Source organism: Gorilla gorilla, chromosome 3, assembly GCF_029281585.2.
Source record: "Gorilla gorilla gorilla isolate KB3781 chromosome 3, NHGRI_mGorGor1-v2.1_pri, whole genome shotgun sequence".
NCBI classification, from domain to species: Eukaryota; Metazoa; Chordata; class Mammalia; order Primates; family Hominidae; genus Gorilla; species Gorilla gorilla.
In genome coordinates, this window is record NC_073227.2 from 164,108,028 (window position 1) to 164,135,985 (window position 27,958).

At 44.0% G+C, this 27,958-nt stretch overlaps 1 protein-coding gene and 1 pseudogene across 3 annotated transcripts in view; one reads left to right on the forward strand and one right to left on the reverse strand.

Annotated features, from left to right (window-relative positions):
- Positions 1-14,010: 14,010 nt before the first annotated feature.
- Positions 14,011-27,958, forward strand: part of GAB1 (GRB2 associated binding protein 1) — a 136,964-nt gene continuing 123,016 nt past the window's right edge. Inside the window, exon 1 of one of the 3 annotated variants that reach the window (XM_004040428.5) lies at positions 14,011-14,814. In XM_004040428.5, the coding sequence (XP_004040476.1) occupies positions 14,743-14,814 (72 nt within the window). In that variant the 5' untranslated portion in view covers positions 14,011-14,742. Of the gene's footprint in view, positions 14,815-20,124; positions 22,684-27,958 lie in introns of those variants that run through there. The other 2 variants (XM_004040427.5, XM_055384754.2) reach the window with 2 other exon arrangements.
- LOC101148039 (small ribosomal subunit protein uS5-like) lies at positions 26,800-27,705 on the reverse strand (annotated as a pseudogene).

Genomic DNA, 27,958 nt, shown 5'->3' on the forward strand with positions numbered 1-27,958 from the left:
CCGCCTCCCAGGTTCAAGTGATTCTCCTGCCTCAGCCTCCCAAGTAGCTGGGATTACAGGCATGCGCCACCATGCTCGGCTAATTTTGTATTTTTAGTAGAGATGGGGTTTCTCCATGTTGGTCAGGCTGGCCTCAAACTCCCGACTTCAAGTGATCCACCCTCCTCGGCCTCCCGAAGTGTTGGGATTACAGGCGTGAGTCACTGCGCCCGGCCTGAGTTTGTATAGTTCTTTATATATTTTGGATACAAGTCCTTTATCAGATGTGATTTGCAAATACCTTCTCACTGTTTGTGGCTTGTCTTTTCATTGCCTCAACAGTGTCCTCCAAAGAGCAGAGATTCTTAATTTTGAGAAAGTTCAATTTGTCATTTTTTCCCTTTTTTTCTTTTTTAATTTTTTTTTTCAGTCAGGATCTCTTGTGCCCACTCTGGAGTGCAGTGGAGTGATCATGGTTCACTGCAGCCTCAACCTCCCAGGCTCAAGAAATCCACCTCAGCCTCCCACGTAGCTGGACCACAGGCGTATGCCACCACAACTGGCTAATTTTTTAATTTTTTTGTAGAGACGGGGTCTACCTATTTTGTCCAGGCTGGTCTCTAACTCCTGTGCTCAGGCAATCCTTCCACTTTGGCCTCCTAAAATGCTGGGATTATAGGCATGGGCTATCACACCCAGGTCGTATTTTTTTTTTTTTTTTTTTTTGAGACAGGGTCTCACTTTGTCACCCAGGCTGGAGTACAGTGGCACAATCTCAGCTCACTGCAGCCTCGACTTCCAGGTTCAAGCAATCCTCCTGCCTCAGCCCCCCAAGTAGCTGGGACTACAGGCGCATGCCACCACGCCCAGCTAATTTTTGTATTTTTAGTAGAGACAGAGTGTCACTATGTTGCCCAGGCTGGGGTCTCGAACTCCTGGGCTCAAGCAGTCTATCCACCTTGTCCTCCCAAAGCGCTAGTATTACAGGTGTGAGCCACCGCACCTGGCACCAGCTTGTATTTGTTGTTGTTGTTGTTGTTGTTGTTGTGTCTGTACAAATCTTCTCTGCATTTTTTTTTTTTTGAGATGAGGTTTCACTCTGTTACCCCGACTGGAGTGCAGTGGCGTGATCTTGGCTCACTACAGCCTCAACCTCCCATGCTCAAGTGATCCTCTCACCTCAGCCTCCCAAGTAGCTGGGATTACAGGTGTGCTCCACCATGCCTGGCTAATTTTTTGTATTTTTTGTAGAGATGGGGTTTTGCCATGTTGCCCTGGTCTTGAACTCCTGGGGCTCAAGCGATTTGCTTGCCTCAGCCTCCCAAAGTGCTGGGATTAAAGGCGTGATCCACCATGCCCAGCCCTGTGCATTTTTAAATCGTGTTATTTGTTGTTTCATTATTGAGTTTTTATATATTTTGGATGCCAGTCTTTTATCAGATGTGATTTGCCACATCTGGCCTTTATTTTATCTTTTTTGAGTCATGCTTTAGATGTCATATCTAAGAGATCTTTGCCAAACAATGTGTCTTAACCCATTTTCTGTTGCTATAACAGAATGCACAGACTAGGTAATTTATAATTAACGGAAATTTATTTGGCCCGTGGTTCTGGAAGCTAGGAAGTTCAAGACTATGGTGCTGGAATCAGGTGGGGGGCACCTTCATGGTGGAAGACAGAAAGGCAAGGGAGAACAAGAGCAAAAGAAAGAGGGCTGAATGCATTCTTTTACAGGAACCCTCTCCTGCAAAAACTAACTCATTCAAACCATAATGCTATTAATCTATTCACTAGGGCAGAGCCCTAATAAAAGTCTTGCCTCTCAACACTGTTGCATTGGGGATTCAATTTCCAACATATGAACTTTGGGTGACACATTTAAGCCATAACAGAATGTCACACAGATTTTCTCCTATATTTTCTTCCAGAAGTTTTATTCTAATCAGATTTAGCATTAGGTCTGTAATCTACTGTGAGTACATTTGTGCATGTGCTACAAGGAATAGATTAAAGTTTTGGTTTGTTTGTTGCATTTGGATATCCCATTATTTCAGCATCAATTATTGAAAAAAACGATCCTTTCTCCTTTGAATTGTCTATGCACCTTTGCCAAAAAAGAAAATTGGCCATATATGTGTGGGTCTATTTCTTGACTCTCTGTTTTGTTCCATCAATCCATTTGTCTATCTTGATGTCAACACTACATTGTCTTCTTTATTGTGGCTTTGTTTTTTTTTAAATTATTGTTATTATTTTACTTTTTTGAGACAGAGTTTCACTCTTGTTGCCCAGGCTGGAGTGCAGTGCCTCGATCTCGGCTCACCGCAACCTCTGCCTCCTGGGTTCAAGCAATTCTCCTGCCTCAGCCTCCCAAGAAGCTGGGATTATAGGCACGTACCACCATGTCCAGCTAATTTTTGTATTTTTAGTAGAGACGGGGTTTCGCCATGTTGGCCAGGCTGGTCTTGAACTCCTGACCTCACGTGATTCACCCCACTCGGCCTCCCAAAGTGCTGGGATTACAGGCGTGAGCCACCACACCCAGCCTTATTTTATTATTATTATTTTTTGAGATGGAGTTTCATTCTTGTCGCCCAGGCTGGTGCCATCTTGGCTCACTGCAACCTCAAGTGATTCTCCTGCCTCAGCCTCCCGAGTAGTTGGGATTACAGGCATGCACCACTACACCCAGCAAATTTTTGTATTTTTAGTAGAGACGGCGTTTCACCAGGCTGGTCTCAAACTCCTGACTTCAGGTGATCTACCCACCTTGGCTTCCCAAAGTGCTGGGATTACAGGCATGAGCCACTGTATTGTGGCTTTATAATAGGTCTTGAAGTATGGTAGTGTAAGTGCTGTCACTTTATTCTTTTTCAAAGTTGTTTTAGCTATTCTAGGTCCTTTGCATTTCCACATGAATTTTAGAATCAGCTTGTCATTTTGAAAAAAAAAGTTGCTGACTGTGATACTGGGGTATCGATTGTGATTGTCTTAAATTTATTGATCAGTCTGGAGAAAAACTGACAACTTAATAATTTTGTCTTTTGGCTGGCCACAATGGCTCACACCTATAATCTCTGTACTTTGGGAGGCCAAGATGGGAGGATTGCTTCAGGCTAGGAGTTTAAGACAAGCATGGGAAACATGGTGAGACCCCATCTCTACAAAAAATTAGTTGAGCATGGTGATGCATGCCTATAGTTCCAACTACTTGAGACGCTAAGGTGGCAGCATCCCTTGAGCCCAGGAATTCAAGGTTGAAGTGAGCCATGATCATGCCACTGCACCCCAGCCTGGGCAATACAGAGAGAGACTCCAACTCAAGAAAATTTTTTTGGTCTTTTAAAAAATATTTTGTTTTATTTTATTTTATTTTATATTTGAGACAGAGTCTCGCTCTGTCACCCAGCCTGGAGTGCAGTGGCACCGTCTTGGCTCACTGCAACCTCCGTCTCCCAGATTCAAGCAATTCTCCTGCCTCAGCCTCCCGAGTATCTGGAATTACAGGCATGCACTACCACGCCCGGCTAATTTTTGTATTTTTAGTAGAGATAGGGTTTCACCATGTTGGCCAGGCTGGTCTCGAACTCCCAACCTCAGGTGATCCACCTGCCTCAGCCTCCCAAAGTGCTGGGATTACAGGCGTGAGCCCCCGTGCCCAGTCATGTTTGGTCTTTTGATTCGTCAACTCAGTATATCTTACTACAGTCTTTTTAAATTTCTTCCAGCAATGCTGTCTCTTGCATCTATGGATTTACAATGGTCAAATTTTTTGGCCATTATCTCTTCAAGAATTTTCAACACTCACACTTTGGGGACTCTAATTACATATATATTAGGCTACTAAAAGTGGTTTTATTTTCATTATTACTCAGTTCATTTATTTCAATCTTTTTTTCTCTCTTTGTTTTATATTGCTATGTATTCATTTTCACTAATTTTGTGATATCTAATCTACTATTAATTGAATGCAGCATATTTTTCATGTTAGTCATTGTATTTTTCATCTCTAGAAATTTAATTTGAGTCAGGCTGGGTGCAATGGCTCACGCCTGTAATCCCAGCACTTTGGGAGGCTGAGGCTGGTGGATCACCTGAGGTCAGGTGTTTGAGACCAGCCTGGCCAATATAGTGAAACCCCATCTCTATTAAAACTACAAAAAAATTAGCGGGATATGGTGAACCCAGGAGGTTCAAGTGATTCTGCTGCCTCAGCCTCCAGAGTAGTTGGGATTACAGGTGCCTGCCACCATGCCCGGCTAATTTTTTTGTAGTTTTAGTACAAAAAAATCCTCGCTGAAGATCACACAGTGTTGAAATAGTTCCTCTTCTCCCCAGCCAGAGCAGAAAACACCATAATGCACAGAGCATTCATGAGTTCCTTGAAGGATTTTGTCTCAGTAGTGGTGGAAAGTTAGCCCTAGATTAAATGACACTATGGTCCTGCCTAAGAAAACGTAATAGCAACACCCCATAAAATCAAACTGTTTTCAAGTAACTATGTTCCAGAACAAAGCTCAATATATTTATAGAAAAACAAAAATATCCAACACTCAACAAGATAAAATTTACAGTGTGTGATATCCAATCAGAGATTAGCAAGAGTTAGGTAAATATGGCCCAAAATGAGGGGGAAAAAAATCAATCAATTGAAGCCAATTTAGAAATTACAGACGATGACATTAGTGGACAAAAACGTTAGAACAGTTATTATAGCTATATCCCATATGTTCAGAAAGCTAGAGGAATGACTTAGCATGGTAAGTAGAGACATGGAAGATATTATGAAGACTCAAATTAAATTTCTTTTTTTTTTTTTTTTTTTGAGACGGAGTCTCGTTCTTGTCGCCCACGCTGGAGTGCAGTGACATGGTCTTGGCTCACTGCAACCTCCACCTCCCGAGTTCAAGTGGTTCTCATGCTTCAGCCTCCCAAGTATCTGCGATTATAGGCATGTGCCATCATGCCCGGCTATTTTTTGTATTTTTAGTAGCGACAGGGTTTCACCACGTTGGCCAGGGTGATCTCAAACTTCTGACCTCAAGTGATCTGTCTGCCTTGGCCTCCCAAAGTGCTGGGATTAAACGCATGAGCTACCATGTCTGGCTCATCATTTTGAGTTTAAAAGAAAATTGAGTTAAGTAAATCTAAGTTTTAATTTAATGGAATATTTTTGCTCATGCAAAAGAGAAAAAGAATAGTTTAAATTCAAGAAGTGTGAAAAGGTAATAACTATATAAAATAGCTCTAATACTATTTTATATATAGTGTTTTCATGTCACAATTACAAAGGGATTCGTTTCTGTTTTTAAATAAAAACTCTCTTTTAGCCCACTTCGTAACCTAAATTTGGAAAATTAAGTTTAGAGATAAAATTATGCAGCTCAGGCAGTGATTCCATAATGTGTTTACATTTATCATAATCTACCCTGTAATGATTGTAATTAAAATGTCGATGAAAAGAGTCAAATTCTGTAAAATGTTTGAAGAGATTTACTCTGAGCCAAATATGAGTGACCATGGCCCGTGACACAGCCCTCAGGAGTCCTGAGAATATGTGCCCAAGGTGGTCAGGGTACAGCTTGGTTTTACATATTTTAGGGAGGCATGAGACATCAATCAAATATGTTTAAGAAATACATTGATTTTGTTCAGAAAGGCAGGACAACTCAAAGCTGGGGGCAGGGCAGGAAGGGATGCTTCCAGGCTATAGGTAAATTTAAGCATGTTCTGGTTGACAATTGGTTGAGTTTACCTGAAGACCTGGGATTAATGGAAAGGAATGCTCAGGTTAAGATAAAGGACTGTGGGGGCCAAGTTTTATTGTGCAGAGGAATCTCTCAGATAGCAGAATTCAGAGAGAGAGATCGGTTGTAAAATGTTTCTTTTTTTTGTTTTTGAGACAGAGTCTCACACTGTTACCCGGGGTGGAGTGCAGTGGTGCAATCTCCGCTCACTGCAACCTCCGCCTCCCAGGTTCAAGCAATTCTCCTGCCTTAGCCTCCCAATTAGGTGGGATTACAGGAGCCTGCCACCAAGCCCAGCTAATTATTTTTATTTTTATTTTTAGTAGAGATGGGTTTTCACTATGTTGGCCAGGCTGGTCTTGAATGCCTGACCTTGTGATCCACCTGCCTCGGCCTCCCAAAGTGCTGGGATTACAGGTGTGAGCCACCGTGCCCAGCTGTAAAATGTTTCTTATGGGACCTAAAAGGGTGCCTGGCTCCTATCTCCTAGATCCGGAAAGAAAGGAAGGAAAACAAAGAGGAAAGGGATTCTCTATAGAATGTGGATTTTTCCCGCAAGAGACTTTGCAAGGCAATTTTGAGGTATGGCAAGGAAATATATTTTTGGGGTTAAATATTTTTTTCCTTGTCTCATAATGTTATCCCAGAGTCAGACTGAAAAGTAAGTCAAAATATATAGAATCAAATAAAACCCATCTGATGAGAATATATGGTTTGTAGGGCATGACTCCCTAGACTCCTTAGGTAGGAATTTGGGCAAGATAAAAAATCAGAGCTTAGTCCTCAAAAATATTCTAAAAATAAGCAATATTTTATTCCTTTGTCGAAGGACCATTTTCACATTATAACAATATAAATCTTATTGCAAGGATATTTCATTTTGAGATTTAAACATTACTTCCTTAGAAATGATCAAATGTGTAAACATTTCAAATTCTAAAATGTAGGTGGGACCTTTGAGAGGTAATTATTTGGTGAGGGCAAAAGTAATTGCGGTTTTTGCACTGTTGGAATTTGCCATTTGATATTGAAATACATTCTTAAATAAATATGGTTATGTTATACATCATTTTAATGGGCATTTCTCACTTTATTTATTTTTTGCTACTTATTACTTGCTGTTTATTTTATGTTTATTTTAGACTATGGAAATTATGTTAGACGGAAAGCAAATTTAAGTGATTTTCTTATTTGAGTTCAAAATGGGTCATAAAGCAGTGGAGACAACTTGCAGCATCAACGAAGCATTTGGCCCAGGAGCTGCTGACGAAGGTACGGTGCAGTGGGGGGTTCAAGAAGTTTTGCAAAGGAGATGAGAGCCTTGAAGGTGGAGAGTGTAGTGGCTGGCCGTCGGAAGTTGACAGTGACCAGTTGAGAGCACTCATTGAAGCTGATCCTCTTACAACTCCATAAGAAGTTGCAGAATAACTCAACATTGAGCCTTCTATGGTCATTTAGCATTTGAAACAAATTGAAAAGGTGAAAAAGCTCAGTAAGTGGGTGCCTCATAAGCTGACCGAAAATGAAAAAATGTCATCACTTTGAAGTGTCATCCTCTCTTATTCTATGCAACAACGAAGCATTTCTCAATTGGATTGTGACATGCGACGAAAAGTGGATTGTATATGACAACCACTGACAACGAGCTCTGTGATTGGACTGAGAAGAAGCTCCAAAGCACTTCCCAAAGCCAAATTTGCACCCAAAAAATGCCATGGTCACTGTTTGGTGGTCTGCTTCCAGTCCACTACAGCTTTCTGAATCCTGGCAAAACCATTACATCTGAGAAGTATGCTCAGCAAATCGATGAGATGCACCGAAAACTGCAATGACTGCAGCCGGCATTGGTCAACAGAAAGGACCCAATTCTTCTCCATAACAATGCCTGACCCTATGTCAAACAACCAATGCTTCAAAAGTTGAACAAATTGGGCTACAAAGTTTTGCCTCATCTACCGTATTTACCTGACCTCTCACCAACTGACTACTGGCGAGCTTCTTCAAGTATCTCCACAACTTCTTGCAGGTAAGATGCATCCACACCAGCAGGAGGCAGAAAATGCTTTCCAAGAGTTCATCAAATCCTGAAGCACGAATTTTTACGCTACAGGAATAAACAAACTTATTTCTTGTTGGCAAAAATGTGTTGATTGTTATGGTTCCTCTTTTGATTAATAAAGATGTGTTGGAGACTAGTTATGATGATTTAAAATTTGCAGTCCAAAACCCTAATTACTTTTGCACCAACCTAATAGGTTACAAGAGCTCTGCCCTTATAAATGGAACTGGCGCCCTTATACAAAAGGCCTAGGGCAGCCTGTTTGTGTCTCTTGCCATGTGAGGACACAGCAAGAAGGCACGATCTATGAGGAACAGGCCCTCACCAAACACTGAATCTGCTGGTACCTTGATGGAGGACTTACCAGCATCCAGAATTATAAGCAATAAATGGCTATTGTTTATCTATTACCCAGTCTAAGGTATTTTGTTACAGCAGCTTGAACAGTCTAGGTCACTGGGTGGCAGAGACATCCATAAAGCTAATGAAGCTTCAGCTCAGGGCCTGTCATTACACAGGCCTCTTGTGAGAGTGGGGAGCTTCTGGGAGAAGTGGAGTGTCCTAGTGGAGAGGGGGTGTCAAGCTGTACTCAGGAAGAGTATGTAAGGATTCTGGTAAATTACCTATAAATCTTAGAAGAAGGACATCTGCATCTCCAGGGCTTTGGGAATTTGTTGGTGATTTATTTCCTCATTCTAAATACATATTCATCCAAATTTCGTATTTGTAATTGCATTTTTTTCATTAAAAAGACTCCCCAAACTATATAAACTTCTGGTCCCAGGACATGAAGATTTGCCCCTGCAGAATAATTTTGTATCTATCTGAGGTCACTGAACATGAATTTACAGTGATGTCACTCATCCTGTTCTGCGACTTGCTCCAACAGCACTTGGCTGGTTGCGTGCAGAAGAAAGTACAGTCAAGCTGGGCATGGTGGCTTATGCCCGTAATCCCAGCACTTTGGGAGGCCAAGGCGAGTGAATCACTTGAGGCCGGGAGTTTGAGACCAGCCTGGCCAACATGGCAAAACCCTGTCTCTGTCAAAAAAATACAAAAATTAGCTGGGCATGGTGGTGTGTAGCTGTAGTCCCAGCTACTGGGTGGGCTGAGGTGGGAGAATCACTTGAACCCAGGAGGCAGAGGTTGCAGCGAGCTGAGATAGCACCACCACACTCCAGCCTAGGTGACAGAGTGATACCCCATCTCAAAAAAGGAAAAAAAAAAAAAAAAAAAAGAAAAGAAAGGACAGTCACGTTTGTCCAGAGTTGGGGTTTTGTGAGATAGGAATGTTTACTGAAAATGTGGACCACAGAATTTAAGCTGGATAAGGAGAAGGGAGTGAAGAAAGGAAACGTCTGATAGATCACGGGAAAGCACAAGTCTTAATAGACTAGAAAAGCTGTTGAGAAGAAGGAATAATTACATAGGGAGATATTGAAAAATCAAGTTGAAAGATGTATAGCTAAAGTGGGATGCTGGAAGGGAATAACAAAATGCACAAAGATGATTGCTTGAGGTGATTTGGATAGATTTTTCTTTTTTCTTTTCTTTTTTTTATTTTTTTTGAGACAGTTTCGTCTTGTTGCCCAGGTTGGAGTGCAATGGTGTGCGATATCGGCTCACCACAACCTCTGCCTTCCGAGTTCGAGTGATTCTCCAGCCTCAGCCTCTGGAGTAGCTGGGATTACAGACATGTGCTACCATGCCCGGCTAATTTTGTATTTTTAGTAGAGACCGGGTTTCTGCATGTTGGTCTGGCTGGTCTCGAACTCCCACCCTCAGGTGATCTGCCGGCCTCGGCCTCCCAAAGTGCTGGGATTACAGGTGTGAGCCACCTCGCCCGGCCTGATTTGGATAGGTTTGAATGTCACAGGAGATGAAATGGTCATTTGCTTCAAGAAAATGTCTAAATCTGAAGATCTCCAAGGACCTGCACAATCTGTCCCTTGCCTGCCTCTGTACCTCAGCCAGTGCCAATGTCTCCATCATTCACCTCACTGCTGCCTTCATTCAGTTCATTAAACGCTCCTTCCAGCCTGAAAACCTGTACACTTGCACCTTCTCTTTTGTCTGGAATAATCTCCCTTACTATGTCCACCAGGCCAACTTCTTCTTATCCTGAGGATCTCAATTTAAAGCCTGAATTTCCTGGTGGGCGCTGTGGCTCTCACCTGTAATCCCAGCACTTTGGGAGGCCAAGGCAGGTGGATCACCTGAGGTCAGGAGTTCAAGACCAGCCTGACCAATACAGTGAAACCCCACCTCTACTAAAAATACAAAAATTAGCCGGGCGTGGTGGTGCACGCCTGTAATCCCAGCTACTTGGGAGGCTGAGACAGGAGAATAGCTTGAACCCGGGAGGCGGAAGTTGCAGTGAGCCAAGATTGTGCCACTGCACTTCAGGCTGAGAGATAGAGTGAGACTGCGTCTCAAAAAAAAAAAAAGTCTTTTCCTCAGGGAAGTCCTTCCCAACCTACTGCCCTACTCCTAGGTGGTACATCCTCTGTTATATGCCCAAACAATACTATATTTTCTTCCATAGCATTTATCAACTGTATTGCCAAAATGATGGGGTTAATTATCTGCAAAAGCTTTTCTCTAGGAAAGAGGAGTGCGGGAACAGGTCTGGCTTTCCCCTACTGTATCCTGGGTCCTCAGGGACTGGCATAAAATAGGCATCCCATAAATATTCGTTGTATGAATAAAATTTAAGATACTAACATATAATAACTTTTTCCAGCATGCCTTTTAAGTCATAAAGATATAAAATATGATTTAACAAATAATCTAAACATGACATATAAAAATAAGGCAAATTTCCTTTCTAAAATATATACATGGAGACATATCTATCTTCAACTTCTCTTCAACCCTGATTTAATTTCTAGAAATACAAGCCTAAAACAACTCAGTAGAAGATAGGAAAAACACTTAAAGATTTTTTACATAGGAATGAGATAACTGAATGCCTTATTTGAAATAAAGAAAAAAATTTTTGGAAATTCCCAAAGCTAAATAATACAAGATATATTACAATTTTCCATTTACAAAGAACTTTATAACAAGAGTGTAGGAAGTGGTAAATTTGCTAAAGCCAATAGTTAACTACTCAACAATACTAGTCTTACTAATGCTAATTATACTTTTGGCTCAATGTAGCTACATGCTGCCTATGGGAGAAGAGGAAAACAAAATTGATGGTTTATTTTCATTTGGAAGATTTGTGGCATGATTTATGTTCACATACTTAAAAAGAAGCGCTTTGGTTTATTAGCTGCCATAAAAATTACACTTGTTTATGTTTCAGAAAGAACATTAAGAAATACAGCAACAAACAGCAAAAATCCTACAATATCTAATATGTGCCTGATATTTAAAACTACCATTTCTTTTTTCCTTTTTTTCGAGACAGACTCTCACTCAGTCACCCAGGCTGGAGTGCAGTGGCCCTATGTCAGCTCTCTGAAACCTCCCTGTCCCGGGTTCAAGTGATTCTTGTGCCTCAGCCTCCAGAGTAGCTAGGACTATAGGCACGCGCCACCACACCCAGCTAATTTTTGTGTTTTTAGAAGAGACTGGGTTTTCACCACGTTGGCCAGGATGGTCGCGACCTCCTGGCCTCAGGTGACCTGCTCATCTAGACCTCCCAAAGTGCTGGGATTACAAGTGCAAGCCATCACGCCCAACCAACACTACCATTTTCCTTTTTATTTATTTTTCTTTCAGAGACAGTCTCGCTCTGTCTCCCAAGTTGAAGTGCAGTGGCACGATCTCGGCTCACTGCAACCTCCACCTCCTGGGTTCAAGCGATTCTCCTGCCTCAGCCTCCCGAGTAGCTGGGACTACAGGCGCGTGCCACCACACCCGGCTAATTTTTGTGTTTTTAGTAGAGACTGGGTTTCACCACGTTGGCCAGAATGGTCTCAAACTCCTGGCCTCAAGTGACCTGCTCACCTAGACCTCCTACAGTGCTGGGAATACAAGCGCGAGCCATCGCGCCCGACTAACCTACCAACACTACCATTTCTTTTCTTTTCTTTTCTTTTCTTTTTTTAGAGACGCAGTCTCGCTCTGTCGCCCAAGCTGAAGTGCAGTAGCGCGATCTCGGCTCGCTGCAACCTCCGCCTCCCGGGTCAAACGATTCTCCTGCCTCAGCCTCCCGAGTAGCTGGGACTACAGGCACACGCCGCCACGGCTAGTTTTTTGTATTTTAGTAGAGACGGGTTTTCACTGAGTTGCCCAGTCTGGTCTCAAACTCCTGAGCTCAGGCAATCCACCCACCTAGGCCTCCCAAAGTGCTAGGATTACAGGCATGAACCACCGCGCCTGGCCAACACTACCATTTCTATTTCTCATTAAACTTCTGCAAAATCGGTGTTACAATTCCCATTTCACATATCGGGAAACTGAGACTCAGAGACATTGTGTAATTTACCCAAGGTCACGACTACTCAGTTGATGACCTGAAAAGTGCATCCAGATCTGCAAGAAGTTCCGCCCTTGTGATACTGTTAAGTGCCTGCCAAAAGATGAAGGTCTCTAAACCCCAGTGGGAACCAGGCTTTTTCAGATTTTTTTTTTTTGAGACTGAGTCTCAATCTGTAGTTTTGTTGACCCTTTATTTGCTTACTACCCTATGCCACTACCTCCATATATGCAGGGACTTTTGTCTTGTCACCACTCCAGCACCTAATTTCTTATTACAATCATCTAACATTTTCAAACTCAGAGGAGCTTCAGAATATGAATGTTGTGTTAATAAGAAAATGACTGAAGTTATGTCTTTCCAGAAATGCTCATTTATGTCGTCATATTTTTAGCACTTTTATCTGATTATATTATCTGCTGAAATTTGCTTTGGGGCTTTTTCACAAATAAATTGGAGATGATGTTTCTATTACAGAATCATGTTAAACTCAGGACCAGTATAATAATTGTGAAACACACAAGGAAGTAGGCAAATACAACTACGGTACCCAGTAAATTTCCTTCCTTCTTTCTCTCTCTCTCTCTCTTTTTTTTTTTTGACAGAGTTTTGCTCTTGTTGCCCAGGCTGGAGCGCAGTGTCGCCATCTCGGCTCACCGCAATCTCCGCCTCCCGGGTTCAAGCTATTTTCCTGTCTCAGCCTCCCGAGTAGCTGGGATTATAGGCGCGCGCCACTACGCCCGGCTAATTTTTGTATTTTTAGTAGAGACTGGGTTTCTCCATGTTGGTCAGGCTGGTCTTGAACTCCAGACCTCAGTTGATCCGCCCGCCTCGGCCTCCCAAAGTGCTGGGATTACAGGCGTGAGCCACCGCGCCCGGCCAAGTGTCCCTCTTCTAGTCCAGCATCCGAACAGTAGATTTCAAACAAATACAAAGTTAAGTGGAATAGGCAACAAATGGAAGGGGTGTGAGACTTCAAAATGTCCCAGAGATAGGACCCAACCAAATCCTTGGCTTCGCCAAGCGCCCCCATCACTCTGGCAGAACAGCTCCAGAGACCAGCCCTGGCCAGCCCTGGGTCCCCATCTGTCCTCCTCTCCAAGCTGGTAGCTCCCGCGCCCTCTTGGTCTGTCTTTTAATCTCGCGCGGCGGGGACCGGCAGGATGGTGGTCTCCCCGCGGTTTTGCCTTTCAGGCTCTCAAGTAAAGAAAACCCTCGAAACTCCTGATCTCGAGCACAGCACAAGCTCCGAACTGGCACCGGGCTGAGTCAAGATGGCAAGCCCCGGACTGAACATTCGAATGTCCCTCAGTCTTCCCCGCGCCCAAGCCCCGGTGCCTCTGCCCTAGCCGAGGCCTCTGCGGTCTTCCCAGGCGAGGAGCCGACTGGGGGCCGCCGGACGGCGGAGGACCCTGCTCCTGCTTACCGAACTACAGATCCCAGGGTGCCTCTCGGACTCGCGCTCCCTCCCTCCCTTGCTCCCTCCCTTCGTCCGTCTCCTCCCCCGGCCCTTGTTGTGTTGTTTTGGCTGGAAGCACTCCGGCGGAGTTTCAGAGAAAGTCTGGGCAGAAACCGGAGCCGGGCCTGAACGTGGGAAGGGGAGGAGGAAAGGGAGGAAGAGGGAGCCCGGAGGCCGGGAGAAGGAGGGGGGGATCGGGATCTGGGGCCGAGCCGCTCAGGACCTGCCGCGCGCCCCGGGGTGGGGGAGGCGGCGGGGGAGGAGCGCGAGGGGACGGGACAGCGGGATCCCTCCCAGGAGCCAAGCCGCCAAGCGCCTCGTTCCTCTGCTGCTCCCCGCCCTCTTCGGCGGCCGCCAGAGCGGACCCACCCTCCGGCTTGACCTGCGACCTCCCTGCGCCCGCCGCTCAGAAACGCCCCGCGCTTCGCTGCCAACCCTGCGGCTCCCTCTGTGACCCGGGACCAGCCCCGCGCCCGCTGCCCGTAGGCGGCTCGCGGCTTCCCCTTTCCTCGGCGTTCCCCGAGCGCCGCGAAGTGACCCCCCCCTCCCCCGAGGAGAGGGAAGGAGGATCGCTCCGGGCGCATCGAAACCGAGGGCGGGCGGGCGGGCGAGCGGGCACCGCGCGGGGCATTGTGTGTGTGTGTGTGTGTGTGTGTGTGTGAGCAGCGCTGTGTCTGTTTCGGAAAGCGCTCTGGGGAGGTCTTGTCCCTAGGGGGCGGAGCGCAAAGGACAGAGGCTCCGGCACCGAGTCGGGGCAGAGTCCCGCTGAGTCCGAGCGCTGCTGAGGCAGCTGGCGAGACGGCACGTCTGGAGGCGAGGCGGGCGCACTGAAAGGAGGCCGGCGCGCCCGCGGCCCCGGCTCGCGTTCTGTTCAGGTTCGTGGGCCTGCAGAGGAGAGACTCGAACTCGTGGAACCCGCGCACCGTGGAGCCTGTCCGCCCAGTCCGTCCGGGGTGTGCGACCAGGAGAGCTAGGTTCTCGCCGCTGCGCGCTCGACAGGCGTCGGCTGTGTCGGGAGCGCGCCTGCCGCCCCTCAGCTGCCCGGCCCGGAGCCCGAGACGCGCGCACCATGAGCGGTGGTGAAGTGGTCTGCTCCGGATGGCTCCGCAAGTCCCCCCCGGAGAAAAAGTTGAAGCGTTATGTAAGTAGAGCTGCAGGCACCACTCCGCGGGCCTCGGCGTCCACACCCCTCCCCAGTCGGCTCGCTGGCGGCTGCAGCTGGCCGCGCGCGGGGCTGGTTCTTAAAAGAATGCCGGTCTCTTTCCCCTTGGCCCGTACCCCTGGCGGGCTCGGGACCGTGTGCCTTGCACTCCCTCACGCCCAGGCATCCACTTGGCCGGACAACTTTCTTCTTCCAGGTTCCAGACAGCCTGCTTTGCGGGCCTGTTCGCCCCATAAAAGGACCTAGACGTCCAGCTAAACTCCTGCTGCATGCTTTTCTTCTTCCTTAGGAAGGATGGGGTGCGATGGAGAGAGGAGCCTTCTTCCTGCTTTATTCCTGCATCTGATTATTGGGCTGATGTGTGCTAAAGCTCCCGCACCGGGAAAACTGCCGAGGTTTTAGGGATCACTAGCCCTTTCTTTAGTGGGCGCTCCCTCTCCTCCGCCCCTCGAGATGGGTTGCGGGAAGCGGGCTGTGGAGCTAAGGAGTTGGTAGTAGAGACAAGCATATCGAATGCGCGCAAAAGGGAAAGAAAGAAAAGTTATTAACGCGCCCTGCCGTTTGCTTAGCAGGGTTCACATTTTCGCGGTTTTGAATTGAGGGACTTTGGAGTTTGGCCCGGGAGCCTTGGCGGTTTGCTGCGAGAGGAGGGCGCTGGGGGGAGCCTAGTGGCTGGTGTTTGGGCGCCTTGGATGTGCTGTCAAACTCGGCAGGAGGGGACAGCTGAAGCCAGAAGGGATTTCAGTTGCGGTCCTTTCCCAGGGAACCAGAGTGGCTTTAATGGTGTTTGTGTAATTGATACAAGATGCTATGTGTTAAACCGTTTTAGCTGTTAGGAAAAATATTCCTTGAAAGTATCAACCTTGCTTTAGTGGAAACCTGTGTCGTCTTCAGAGGTCTGGGATCTTATTCTTCCTCCCCATTGGTTGTTTTGTTGCTGCTCCCTTGCAAAGGAAAGAAATGACACTTTTGTGCTGACATCTGGATCAAATATTTTTGTAGTAAAATGTGTTTGCAAAAGCAAAATTTATGCCCCCTTAAATATAATATAAATTTAGTGCCTGTACGAAGGGAACCCGTTTGTCGTTGAGGAATATCTACACCCAGTATTAGAGCTGAGGTTAATCCTGTTAGTCACTGTTTGCTTGTATAGAACAGAGTGAAGTACACAGAGTGAAGTATTTAACTTCACTGACAACTCACCAGTGAATTTCTGATTTACTTTCTGCCAGAATTTATTATAGACAAGTAATTTTATTGAAGGACTCGATGCCACAAATCATAAGAAAGCTCTCCAGAGATGTGTAATGCCTCCAAATCCTGTCCATCTATCAGTTTTCCTGAATATACTAGTAAAAATGCTAACTTTATTCCAAAAATATGAACGAGGCAGTGTTTTTTTTTCTCCAGCTGTTCTAAAGAGAAAGGTAGGGGTGTGTGTGTGTGTGTGTGTGTGTGTGTGTGTGTGTGACAGAGAAGGAAGGGAGGAAGGGGTAGGGAGATAAATATATTTGTTTTGAGAAGGCCCAATTTAGGAAAAACAGATTCTTGGAGGAATTAAAGAATAACATATTTGCTGAACGTGAAAGTGATAATATAGGTTTAATTCATTCTTTCACATGGTTAGTTCATGGCTCACTCAAAAGACGCCAGGCACTGTATTAGACACCAACCATAAGGTCACAAAATACAGTAGGAAAAAAGCCCTGCCTCTTGGGCTTAGAATTCAATTGAACTATTAACCAGGAAAGAAATCAGCCAAAAAGATTATGTCTTAACAAGAAAAACAAAAAGGAAAGTATAATTTGATCATTACAACTGTTTTCTGAGGTAGGTGTCATCTCCATTTTACAGAAAACAGTCCTGCATTTGAACCCAGATCTGTCTGATTGATTGGACTGTAAAAGGTTAACGACTCTCACCTAGTTCATTTCAAATGTGGAGCTTAGACTAGGTTATCTCTAAAGGTCCTTCAGGCTCACACCTGTAATCCCAGCACTTTGGGAGGCCGAGGCCAGTGGATCACCTGAGGTCAGGAGACCAGCCTGGCCAACATGGCGAAACTCTGTCAGTACTAAAAATACAAAAAATAGCCGGGCGTGGTGGTGTACGCCTGTAATCGCAGCTGCTGGGGAGGCTGAGGCAGGAGAAATGCTTGAACCTGGGAGGTGGAGGTTGCAGTGAACAGAGTTTGTGCCACTGCACTGCAGCCTGGATGACAGGGTGAGACTCCGTCTCAAAAATAGCAACAACAAAATAAAGGTCCTTTCAGATTATAACTTTTCCTGACTCTGAATATTAGTTGAGAATACAAGAATGAGGTGGACTATGGATCAGGTGCACAGTGCTAAAGAAACGTAAGACCTGGTCTTTGCCTTTAAGTAGCTCTTTGAGTCTTTGGGACCACGAGACAAGTATATGTGAAAAAGCCAACAGTGCAAAGTGGTATGTGACTGTGTGTCTAAGTTGAGTGGTATGGGTATTTTTTGGCTGTTCTGAGGAACAAGTTCAATGTAGACTGAAACTATGGGAACATTTGAGAGAGACAGTGGGCTGCCTACATTGTGTTTTCCACAGGAGGATGAATGTGCCTAGCAGCTTGGGAGAAACTAGGATTTTCTTTGCCTGGTGTAGCACTGGTGTTTTCTTTACCCACGAATAAAGTAGATGGAGATAGTCCTGGAAGACAGTGGACAGGGCGGCTGTCAGAATAGAGGAAACCAGCATGGGGTGTAATGAGTTAAATAAGGCTTATTTAACTGTCAGGTTAAATAAGGCTTGTATTTTGCCTGTCAGGTTGGTGGCCCAGAAGATTTTGACATTCCCAGATTATTGATCTTTTGGCTTTGCTGTCCAGTTTAGATGGTTTTTGCTAAAGTAGCTTTGACCATCAAAGATATAGGCATGTATACATGCATTTCCTATGCTTGTTTTTTTTATGTAGAATGTTTATTTTTCTGGATAAAGGAAAGACTGTAGGCCACCCAGTAGGCAAAATGTTTCTGGATAATGATTTGTAATGAATGGATTTGCTATGAAAAGATATCTTGGATGCTTGATACTATAATTATTAAATGAGACTTCAGGGAGTTTGAGCATCATGATTCTGTTTGGAAATATTTGGCCCATGGGACTTTGACAGTTGTCTCACTGTTTACAGCATTTATAGGGTAGTCCGAACACTGATTAAGATGATCCATAAGGGCTTTTAAGTGACAAAAAAATTGTTTTAGTTTTTTTTTAATTAATTTTTTTTTGAGATGGAGTCTTGCTCTGTCACCCAGACTGGAGTGCAGTGGCACTATCTCGGCTCACTGCAACCTCTGCCTCCCAGATTCAAGCAGTTCTTCTGCCTCAGCCTCCCCAGTAGCTGGGATTATAGGCATGCACCTCCACATCCAGCTAATTTTTGTATTTTCAGTAGAGATGGGATTTTGCCAGGCTGGTCTCAAACTCCTGACCTCAGGTGATCCGCCCGCCTCAGCCTCCCGAAGTGCTGGGATTACAGGCATGAGCCACCACGCCTGGCCTTAAATTGTTTTAGTTTTAGCTTTAAAGCCATCTCATATATGGCCCCCAATGTATTCCATTTACAGCTCCGTTTTATGTTTCATAGTCAACCCAAGCAGGATTGTTTTTTGTACACACTAGTGTGTTAGTCTGATGTGTAAGCTTTTCTTGAATTTTCTAAAGAATGACACAAAAGAAAATGAAAGTCAAGAGTAGTCAGCAGATTCTCCAGCTTTTCCTTCTCTTTTTAATTTTTTCTATATTCGCAAAAGGTTCTTTCTTGTATGTGTTTCATTCTCCTGGAAGTTTTTAAAATCTACTTAAAATGTAGGTGAAAATTTTAATGCTTCTTTTCAGGGTTGCTACTGTGGTGTTGCTGTTTTCATCCTGTGTTATATATTAAACAGCTGCTTTTTTACTTTGTTAAGGACCTGATGGAATCATAAACAGATTAGTGTCACTAGGGTTACAGAAAACAAGTAAAGTCTTGGTAGTATGCACTCAACAGTGGTGCTCAGATTTTTAAAGAATTATTTAAAGAAATTATGGTGAAATTTTCATCAGAACCTGAAATTTTAGCTGAAATAAGATGCAAGTCTGTAAACAAAGTATTATTTCAAGACAGCTGGCTGCCACCATAGCTCTGCAGGAGGAGCTTCCTTGCCTGAAGCCCAAACACTAAGTTTGGGCTCCTCCATAGCCCAGCTGTCAGCATTGGGCAGGTGCACAATCTCAGCAGGAGAACCTGCTTCTGAGGCCACAGCAAGGTGGCCTGTTAGCTGACAGCCAGCCTGGTAGCAAGGCCCCAGCCAGTTCTTAGGTAGGTAATCTGTACCCAGCGTGGGCTCTCTGTCTGCTCTGCAGCTGTCAATTAACAGGACAACTCTTGTCTGGACTTCAAAAACACACCCCTGGTTCTGGAAATGGGCCTAGAAACAGAAATAGCCTCTCCTACTGGGTGGGCACCTGACATCTGACATGGAGGAGAGGGGCGTGGGCAGGCCAAGTGTCAGCATCTCCTTGGTTCAAGGACAACCCAGGACCTGTGCTAAGCATGAAACCCCTGCTCCATAGTGTCACTACAACAAAGAGGACTGTCATGTCTAGAAGCTCTTCCTATCCTTTTTTGACAATTACCACTAGCAATCAATGGATTCTGATGTTTCTGCTTACAGTGACTGAATAAGCATAATTATTCTATTGAAGGAAATTTTTTCTTGCCATCCTCATGTTAGTAAACATAATTCAGACTCCCAATGTTTTTACCTTTTCAAGTGTAGCAAGAATGTTTTTTCTGTTAACAGAGATCATCAACTTGCAATTACATTAAGCCTTTATGATGGTTAATGATAGTTCATTTGTTGTGCCTGGGCTGAATGATAAGCGTAGAACTCTCCACATGCTACTTGCTGAATCTCCAAATCTGATTGCTACCTTTTGAGATTCAGAATTACTGTTAGGAAGGTGCATTAGTTTGGAGGGGGTAGTTTGAGAATTCTGCTGGCTCCTTAAAATTATTTTTTTAAGAGATCATCTTGGAACAAAAGATAGCAAGAGTTATAGTTGGATAATCTGTTTGACAAGTGACTGGTTATTTCGTGTATTTTGCCATAACCTGCTTAAAAATGTAAGGAGTAAAACACACAGCATTTTTTGAGAGAAAGTAAAATTCCATATTTTAGACTTAACATAAAAATATGTAGATAAGCTATTGACAATTTGCAGACTGAGAAAGTTTCAGAGGTGATAGATTCTTTTTTTTTTTTTTTGAGATGGAGTTTCGCTTTTGTCCAGGCTGGAGTACAATGGCATGATCTTGGCTCATGGCTCACTGCAACCTCCATCTCCCGGATTCATCTGATTCTCCTGCCTCAACCTCCCAAGTAGCTGGGATTACAGGCTCCTGCCACCATGCCCGGCAAATTTTTTTTTTTGTATTTTTAGTAGAGATGGGGTTTTGCCATGTTGGCCAGGCTGGTCTCGAACTCCTGACCTCAGGTGATCCGCCCGCCTCGGCCTCCCAAAGTGCTGAGATTACAGGTGTAAGCCACCGTGCCCAGCCAGAGGTGATAGATTCAAAACATGTGTTAGGTACTCAGCAGTCCTAATTTTCTTACAGAGACTGACAGCCAGAAGGAGCATTGTAGTAGGTGGGCTACTACTTTACTTTTGAAGAATTTTGTATTAAAATGTAATTTGATGCACCCACTGATGCTTTTAGTGGGGATATTTTGCTATAGTGGAAGGAAACTCAGACTGTGTGTCAGGACCCGGATTCTACTTGGCTTTGCCATTACCCACCCACAGGAGCATTTGACCATTCTGATTCTCAGTTTCCTTACCTGTAAAATGGGGGAGGGAAGAGCTGTAGATCTTCAGCAGAAGCCCTGTTGCAGTTTAGCGTTCCTCTTCTCAGACATTTTCTTGGGTGGAAGGAACAAATGGGGAGCTCTTCAATAAGCTGCAACATAAATTTTTGGGGGACATAAATCTTCCTTGTGGGGAAATCTTTACTATTTATCTTAAATAGTTTAGTGACTGCTTAAGCAGTGTTCTTTGGGGACTCCTGGTTTTTAACTGAAGGCAGACCTGCATGCAGGGCCTTTGGCTGCTGTGCTCCTGGGCTGGGTGCTGTGTCTTGAGCCCCTGTGCAATGCCTGGCTCAGAGTAGGAGCTCAACAGATGCCTGTTGACTGAATAATAAACAGGTATCGCAGGAGCTTTTGTTATGTGCCATGTGTGGAATGCAAGGAAGGAAAGGCCCACTCCCTGCCCTTAAGGAGTTTCTAATCTGTTTGTGAAGACAAACTGTCAGTCATTTTATAGGAGCTATGATATATGATTAGTTGCCAAATGAAAGAGTTTAGAGTAAGAACAGGGGATGCAGGGGTACGAGATGCCAGGGAAGAGTCCGCAAATGAATTTTACACTTTGCTTTTAGAAGAGCTGGTGTACTGCTGGCAGCAACAGCAAAATCTTAAGGGAGGGCTGGTTTTAAAGGAAGAACAAAGATTTGTGTTGAGTTCAGACGTCCTCATGAAAAAAACTGCTTCCCAGCACCCCAGTTTCATGTGAGGAGTTTGGCTGTCAGCTGTATCTTCTAGTTTGAGAAGTTTTTTGTTTCTGCTAAGATCTAATGTTCCTCATGGGTTCCTGAGCACAAGTGAATTTTCTGCATCAAACTAGAAATGAACAAAACAACTTGTTTGGTCACCTGAACTTATTAAAATTCCAAGGGACATGAGTTGTTTAAGATTTCTTTATGTCTGTTTTAAGCTAAGTAATTCATTCTGGCAAGCAGTTAGTTTACAACAGAGAGGGAGCATGTTCTGGTGGGAGGGAGAATAAAAGAGCCTTTGATTCATTTGCTTCTGAGTTCCAGCAGCAGGGCCAGGGCTGCCTTGGGCTAGCGTCTTATTTCGGACTTTGGAAGCCATCTTAGCCCAGCTGTGTGAGTGCCAGCTCGTGTTGGGGGGGAGAGAATAACACCAACGGATCACATGAAACCCCCTCTCCCTGTGGATGGAGGGGTTTCTCTCATTTCACATTCCTCGCATCAACATGGTGCCTAATTTCCACCAAGTTAGAGCTCCATCTGAATTTGCCATTTGAACTTGGATTGAAGTCACGATCTTTCTGTGACTCCTTTTATCTCAGTCTGCCAACTAATACAGAAAACTTATCAAGTCACAGGTCTCTTTATTCTCCCCTCTTGGGGTATAACACACATAAAATTAGCATTCTTTCTTTTTTATATTACCCCTGGCAAAAAGTGGCCCATTGTACTGTGGATTTCCATATTTATTAAATAACTAGGCTCTTCCGTTGCCAGTGGGATGGCTATAGGAGCCTCAATAAATTGTAGATGACAATTTAGGCCTGTAGAATTGCTGAGAAAAGTCATTTTTAGGAACTGGAATTTTTTGCTCATTCTAGGCTTCTATGTTTGAGCATCTTAAATAATAGAAGAATGCCCTAACTGGAAAAAAGAATCATTTCTCTTTTAAGCAATTCCCTTATTCATAGGAGCAAAGTTCTCCCTAGTTTAAAAGGTCACATTACTGAATAAAGTACACTATAACCTAAGAGCTTTTGACCTTCTCCCAGCCCGTTTTTAAAAAGAATTAAGACTATGCACTGTAATGCATGTTTGGTTGTTATCTCTGTTACATTAGCTCTTGAAGCATTCTGATTACAACTTGTAGCTGCCAAGCCCTGTCCTGCAGTATTATCTGGAACAAAAATTTTCCATGTGGTTGTTTTTAGCAGAGCTACTATATGCAAACTGCACGTGAAGGATATAAGTTATAAAGGAATAGAGCTTCTAGAAGGAGAAATGTGAGTTAACTTTTTTCTACCATTTAATCGTTCTTTCCTCACCTCTTAGTGTGTGTTTCAGTAATGTTTATCATCTTTCTAAACTGAGTTTTCTTTTATTTTTATATATTAGAAAGAATGCCAAATTTACCAAGTGCTTTTCTGATGGTGGTTTTCTTTTCTCCCAGCTTTTTACTTTGAATTCATACTTGGCCTAGGTAGTTCTCTTAAGTTATGTGTTCAAAAAACAATATCCTAAGAGGAAAAAACAAATGGCCACATTGTCCCAGAATTAAAAACAACATACCAAGAGTCCAAACATTTCAATGTAAAAATATTAAGCCTTTCTTTTTTTAGGAAGACAAATATTAAACTTTGCTTTAACTATCCTGTTGTTTTTCCTTTCCCTTTTTTATTTATTTTCTTTTGGTTTGACTCATGTAGTTTAAATTTATTTTGAAAACAGCTTTATACATACTTCTTTAAGAATACTGCACGTAGGGGAAAGCATCAAACTTCCATTTTACATTTCAAGAGAAAAGTGAGAGGAGGCCATCCTCCTGTCAGAAGAGGGGCAAAATGTCAAGTAATACCAAGGTTTTCTAACTTACTTTTACATTGCTTGGTTATTTATCATTATTGCCTAGAGATATTTAGCTATTTAAACATGAAATAAGCAGGTAAATGTAATTTAAGTTAAGCAAGTTTCACATTTGCTTTTGTGAAATGAAATCCTGGACGTAAGCATTGGAAGAACTCAACTCATTTTGTTGTAGTTTTTGTTTTAAATAGAAAATAGAGACAGGGTCTCTACATTCCCCAGGCTGGTCTCGAACTCCTGGCCCCAAGTGATCTCTTGCCTCATTGTTGTAGTTTTTATTGTTGTATTTAACGCATTAGCCAGCCAGTTGCTATAACATTTTATTTGCTAACTTTTTAAATGAGAGGAAGGTAAAAGCACTCTGTGCCATAGTTCCCTACTCTCTCTTTTCCTATTCATTTCTGCTTCTCTGTGATATAAGCCTAGACATCAAAAGTCACAAAATATTTGTGTCCCAATCTTTACACACACATTCTTTCACGAAACTTTTCTCTAAAAAGAGAGTGTTAATTTGTGTCACTCTTACGTAGTAATCAAGAATAGAAATAATAATGTTCCAACTAGCATGTAGATTGTTTTTCTCTCCTGAAATGCAGCTTTTAGTTACTGCTGTATTGGGAAATGTGGTTAGGCCACTTTCTGACTGGCAGAACTCCTCCCTGAGATGACTACCTGATGAAAGAATTACCTGCCTGTGTGCCTTCCCAGTTCCAGTCCTTAGCACATTCCCATCACTGCTGTGGCCAGAGTTGGAGTTGCCAAGACTAAGGTGCTGGTGGAGGGATGACTCCTTGATTATCGAGAGAGAAGTGCTTTAATCTTTGACTTTTGTAAGAGAGATACTAGGTAAAAGCTACCTTCAGCGTTTTGAATTCCAGTGCTGTTGTGTAGAGCTTGATGAGGAATGATTACCTCATTCAGCTAGGGAGGTATTTTTTGAACCCTCTACCCTCTGGCAAAGTTATAATTGACCCCAAAGTTATGTAGGATTATTTACTTTACATGTTCTTGACAGTTTCAGGTTTAAATGTCTGAAGTGTTGAGAAAAGGTAAAAGGAAATATTGAACTCCTAATAATGTAAAATATTTGGGAAGGTACTTTGTTCCTAGTGATGCTGTTACATAAAACCAAAGCCTTCTGAGTAATCTTTGCTGTGTATGTAGGTCATTTACCTCCAAAGAAAAAGGCACACAATTAAACTGGTGCTGTTGAATGGTATTATTTTTCTTTCAATTCCTTTAAGCAGTCAAATAGTTGAGAGTCAAATTTATAAATGTTGAATGTTGAATGGGAAAAGCAAGCCTAATATATTTTTCTAGTTGATTTTCATAGTGACCCACAGTATACAGAGAAAAAGGTGTATACACAGGAATCTGTGAAAATTATGGCTTCATTTATCATTCTTCGGTGTTTGTAACAGGATATTAATTTCCAGAGGACAGAGATGGCATTTGTTCTCTTGTCTCAAATATACAGTATGGTGCCTTGCATATCCTCTTGAACAGCACAATCAAATAATTGTAGAATTTTGAGCCTAAAATTGTTAAATTCTCTTGTCCAATGTTTCTTAACCTTTTCTAACCCACTCCTCTCTCATGTGTTGTTTGAGTGCCCTTTGGCTTTTAATCCAGTTTTACTTTCTATGATTTGCATTACAAAAACAATAGCTATATTGAAACTTTTTTCTAATTACACATATCTCCTTCTCCACCCGTCAAGAACCCAACCCACTCCTTTTACAGGGAATGAAAATAAGCCTAAGGGAGGTGAATTGATTAGTCCAAAGTCATATTACTTAACCAGTTGTTCTGTTGGGGCCCATCTCTCCCCTCCCAGATAAAATCCTTTCCGTCAGAGTGAATGCCCACATGAACAGGGCACTGTGAAGAATGCAAAAGAAGAGGACCAAATGAACACTGTTTTCACCTGTGAGAGCTGTGTGCTGCTAGGGGACATAGGTTGCACTTAGTTCTTCAAATTACATCATGATCAGTGATGTGTGAGACATTCTGGTAGAAGAATCCAGCAAAGAGAGGTTAATTCAGGTACTCTGTGAAGGCTTAATGAATGAAGGTGGCAAGAGGCATTTCACCAGCACCTTAAAAGATGGATTCAGTTTTCAAAGATGAGGCTGGAGTAAGATCTGATTTCTGTTTCTCCTTTTCCCAGCCAGACTCTTGCATTGTTGTTTACATTTGGCTCTTCCTCTTTTTCACCTGCTGTTCATTTCATAATGGAATACAGCTGGGTCCTTTTTCCATCACCCTTATTTAAACACCGGTCTCTGATGTTCCTAAGTGTTGGAGTTCTTGAGGGTTCCAGTGCTAACCCTGGTTGGTCTCCTCCTCTTTTCATCTTTGTTAGTTGGTTCTTCATCTGTTGTGAAATCGTGAACTCCTTTGAAAATTTGAGGCTCCCAGTTCCCATAAGAACTCTTACTTATACACAAACATTATTATAATCTTGGATGTTTTCTGGCCTTTAAAGCTCATCTATGGCTCTTTAACACCTAGTTAAATGCCCTGAATTATATGTTGATAATTTGAGCACTCTTTCTAAGCCCATTTCTCATTCCAGATCTATGGCTCTAACGGTTTAAATCCAAAACTGCTTATATAGCCCACAGCAACTCAGAGTCAGAATGCCCACAGCAGATCTTATCATCCTTTCCCTTAAACCTGGTCCTCTTGGCTGTTCCTTGTACAGTGGCTCAGCCGGAAGGTTTTCTTTGACTTTTCTCTCTCTCTCATTCTCCACACCCAGTGACCAAACCCTGTCGGTTTTACCTTCCAAGTATCTCGATTTATTGGCCACTCTTGCCTAGGCGATATTTGCCTTTCTTCTGGATTGCTGCAATAGCCAGTTGCAGTTGCTGCTCTCTGCCTCCTCTTGGGCCCCTCTTAGCTGTCTTATCAAGGCAGCCAGAGTGACTTTTCTGAAATACCAATCTGATAATGCCATTCCATAGCTCGAAGCTGTTCTGCGGCGCTCTTTTGCTCTTCGGAGTGCCTCTGCCTCTTCCCTTGGCTTGCATGGCCCTTTATGTGGCAGCAGCACATCCATCCAGTAGTGTTTGTTGCTCCCTTCTCCACTCAGTCTCTCCCCTTCAGCTGTACTGAACTTTCATGGTCCAGATCAGCTCTGAGATCTCTCTCTCCGGGCCTTTGCACATGCTCTCCTCTCCTCCAGGAGTCCTTGACACTCTCTTTTCTGTCTCACAACCAGGCTAACTTTGGGAGCCTTCTCTGAACTCCATCACCACTGCCACATGTACACACAGACATACTGTGCTGGGAGCATCTGTTTTGTCCTCCTGTCATGCTCTGTTATTCTCACAGCATAGCACTTGCCACAGTTGATATTTGCTTGTTTACTTGCTTATTTCCCCTCCCATGGTGGGGCCATGTTATGACTTTTGTGAGCCCCAGGTACATTTGCCTTCATAGGTCCCCCCCCTTCCTAGATTAAAATATTCTAACCTGGAGTAGTTGTATATTATTTTTCATTTTTTATTTTGATTTTTTTTCACGCTTAATTCACTTTATTTTTCTTGTATAAAAACCCTATGTTGTAGCCACAGCTGGAGCCTGAGTCCGCTGCATGGAGACTCTGGTGTGGGTCTTGACTAGGTGGTCAGTGAATTCCTGATAGGGAGACTTGGTAAATACAGTCTCTTTCCAGAGGTCAGGGGTCAGGTAGCTGTAGGTCTTAGAAATGGCATCAAAGGTGGCCTTGGCGAAGTTGCCCAGGGTGGCAGTGCAGCCCCGGGCTGAGGTGTAGCAGTCATCGATACCAGCCATCATGAGCAGCTTCTTAGGCACAGGTGCGGAGACGATGCCAGTGCCCCTGGGTGCAGGGATGAGGCGCACCAGCACAGAGCCGCAGCGGCCTGTCACCTTGCAAGGGACGGTGTGGGGCTTGCCGATCTTGTTCCCCCAGTAGCCTCTGTGCACGGGGACAATGGAGAGCTTGGCCAGGATGATGGCCCCACAGATGGCGGTGGCCACCTCCTTGGAGCACTTAACACCCAGACCGACGTGGCCATTGTAGTCCCCGGTAGCAACGAATGCCTTGAACCTGGTGCGCTGGCCGGCACGGGTCTGCTTCTGCACTGGCATAATCTTCAAAACCTCATCCTTGAGAGGGGCCCCCAGGAAAAAGTCAATGATCTCTGATTCCTTAATGGGCAGGGAGAAGAGATAGATCTCCTCCAGGGACTTGATCTTCATGTCCTTGACCAAGCGGCCCAACTTGGTGACGGGCATCCACTCCTTATCCTCGGCCTTGCCTCCGCGAGCTCCACGGCCTCGGCCCCGTCCACGGCCGCGACCCCGGCCCCGGATGCCACTGCCGAAACCTCCGCGGAAGCCACCGTGGTTCCCCATCCCAGGGCCACCAAGGCCTCCGGGCCCCCCCCCGCTGCACCGGCGTCATCCGCCATTTGGTGTGTTCTCGGAAAAGAAGCTGATTTTTAAAAGAAAATATTAAGACACTTTTTGTGTGCTCCTAAATGTATCATGGGCCCCAAGCACTGTGCCTTCTGTCTGATGGATACGTTGGCCCTGTTAAATGAACAGAAATACTTTTAAGATAAAGTTGACAGCATATGTCAACTGCCTGATTGGGACTAAGAACAGTGAGGAGTTACTCAGTTATTTTGTCATGTGGCACTGTTATCATGGCTTAGCTCACTA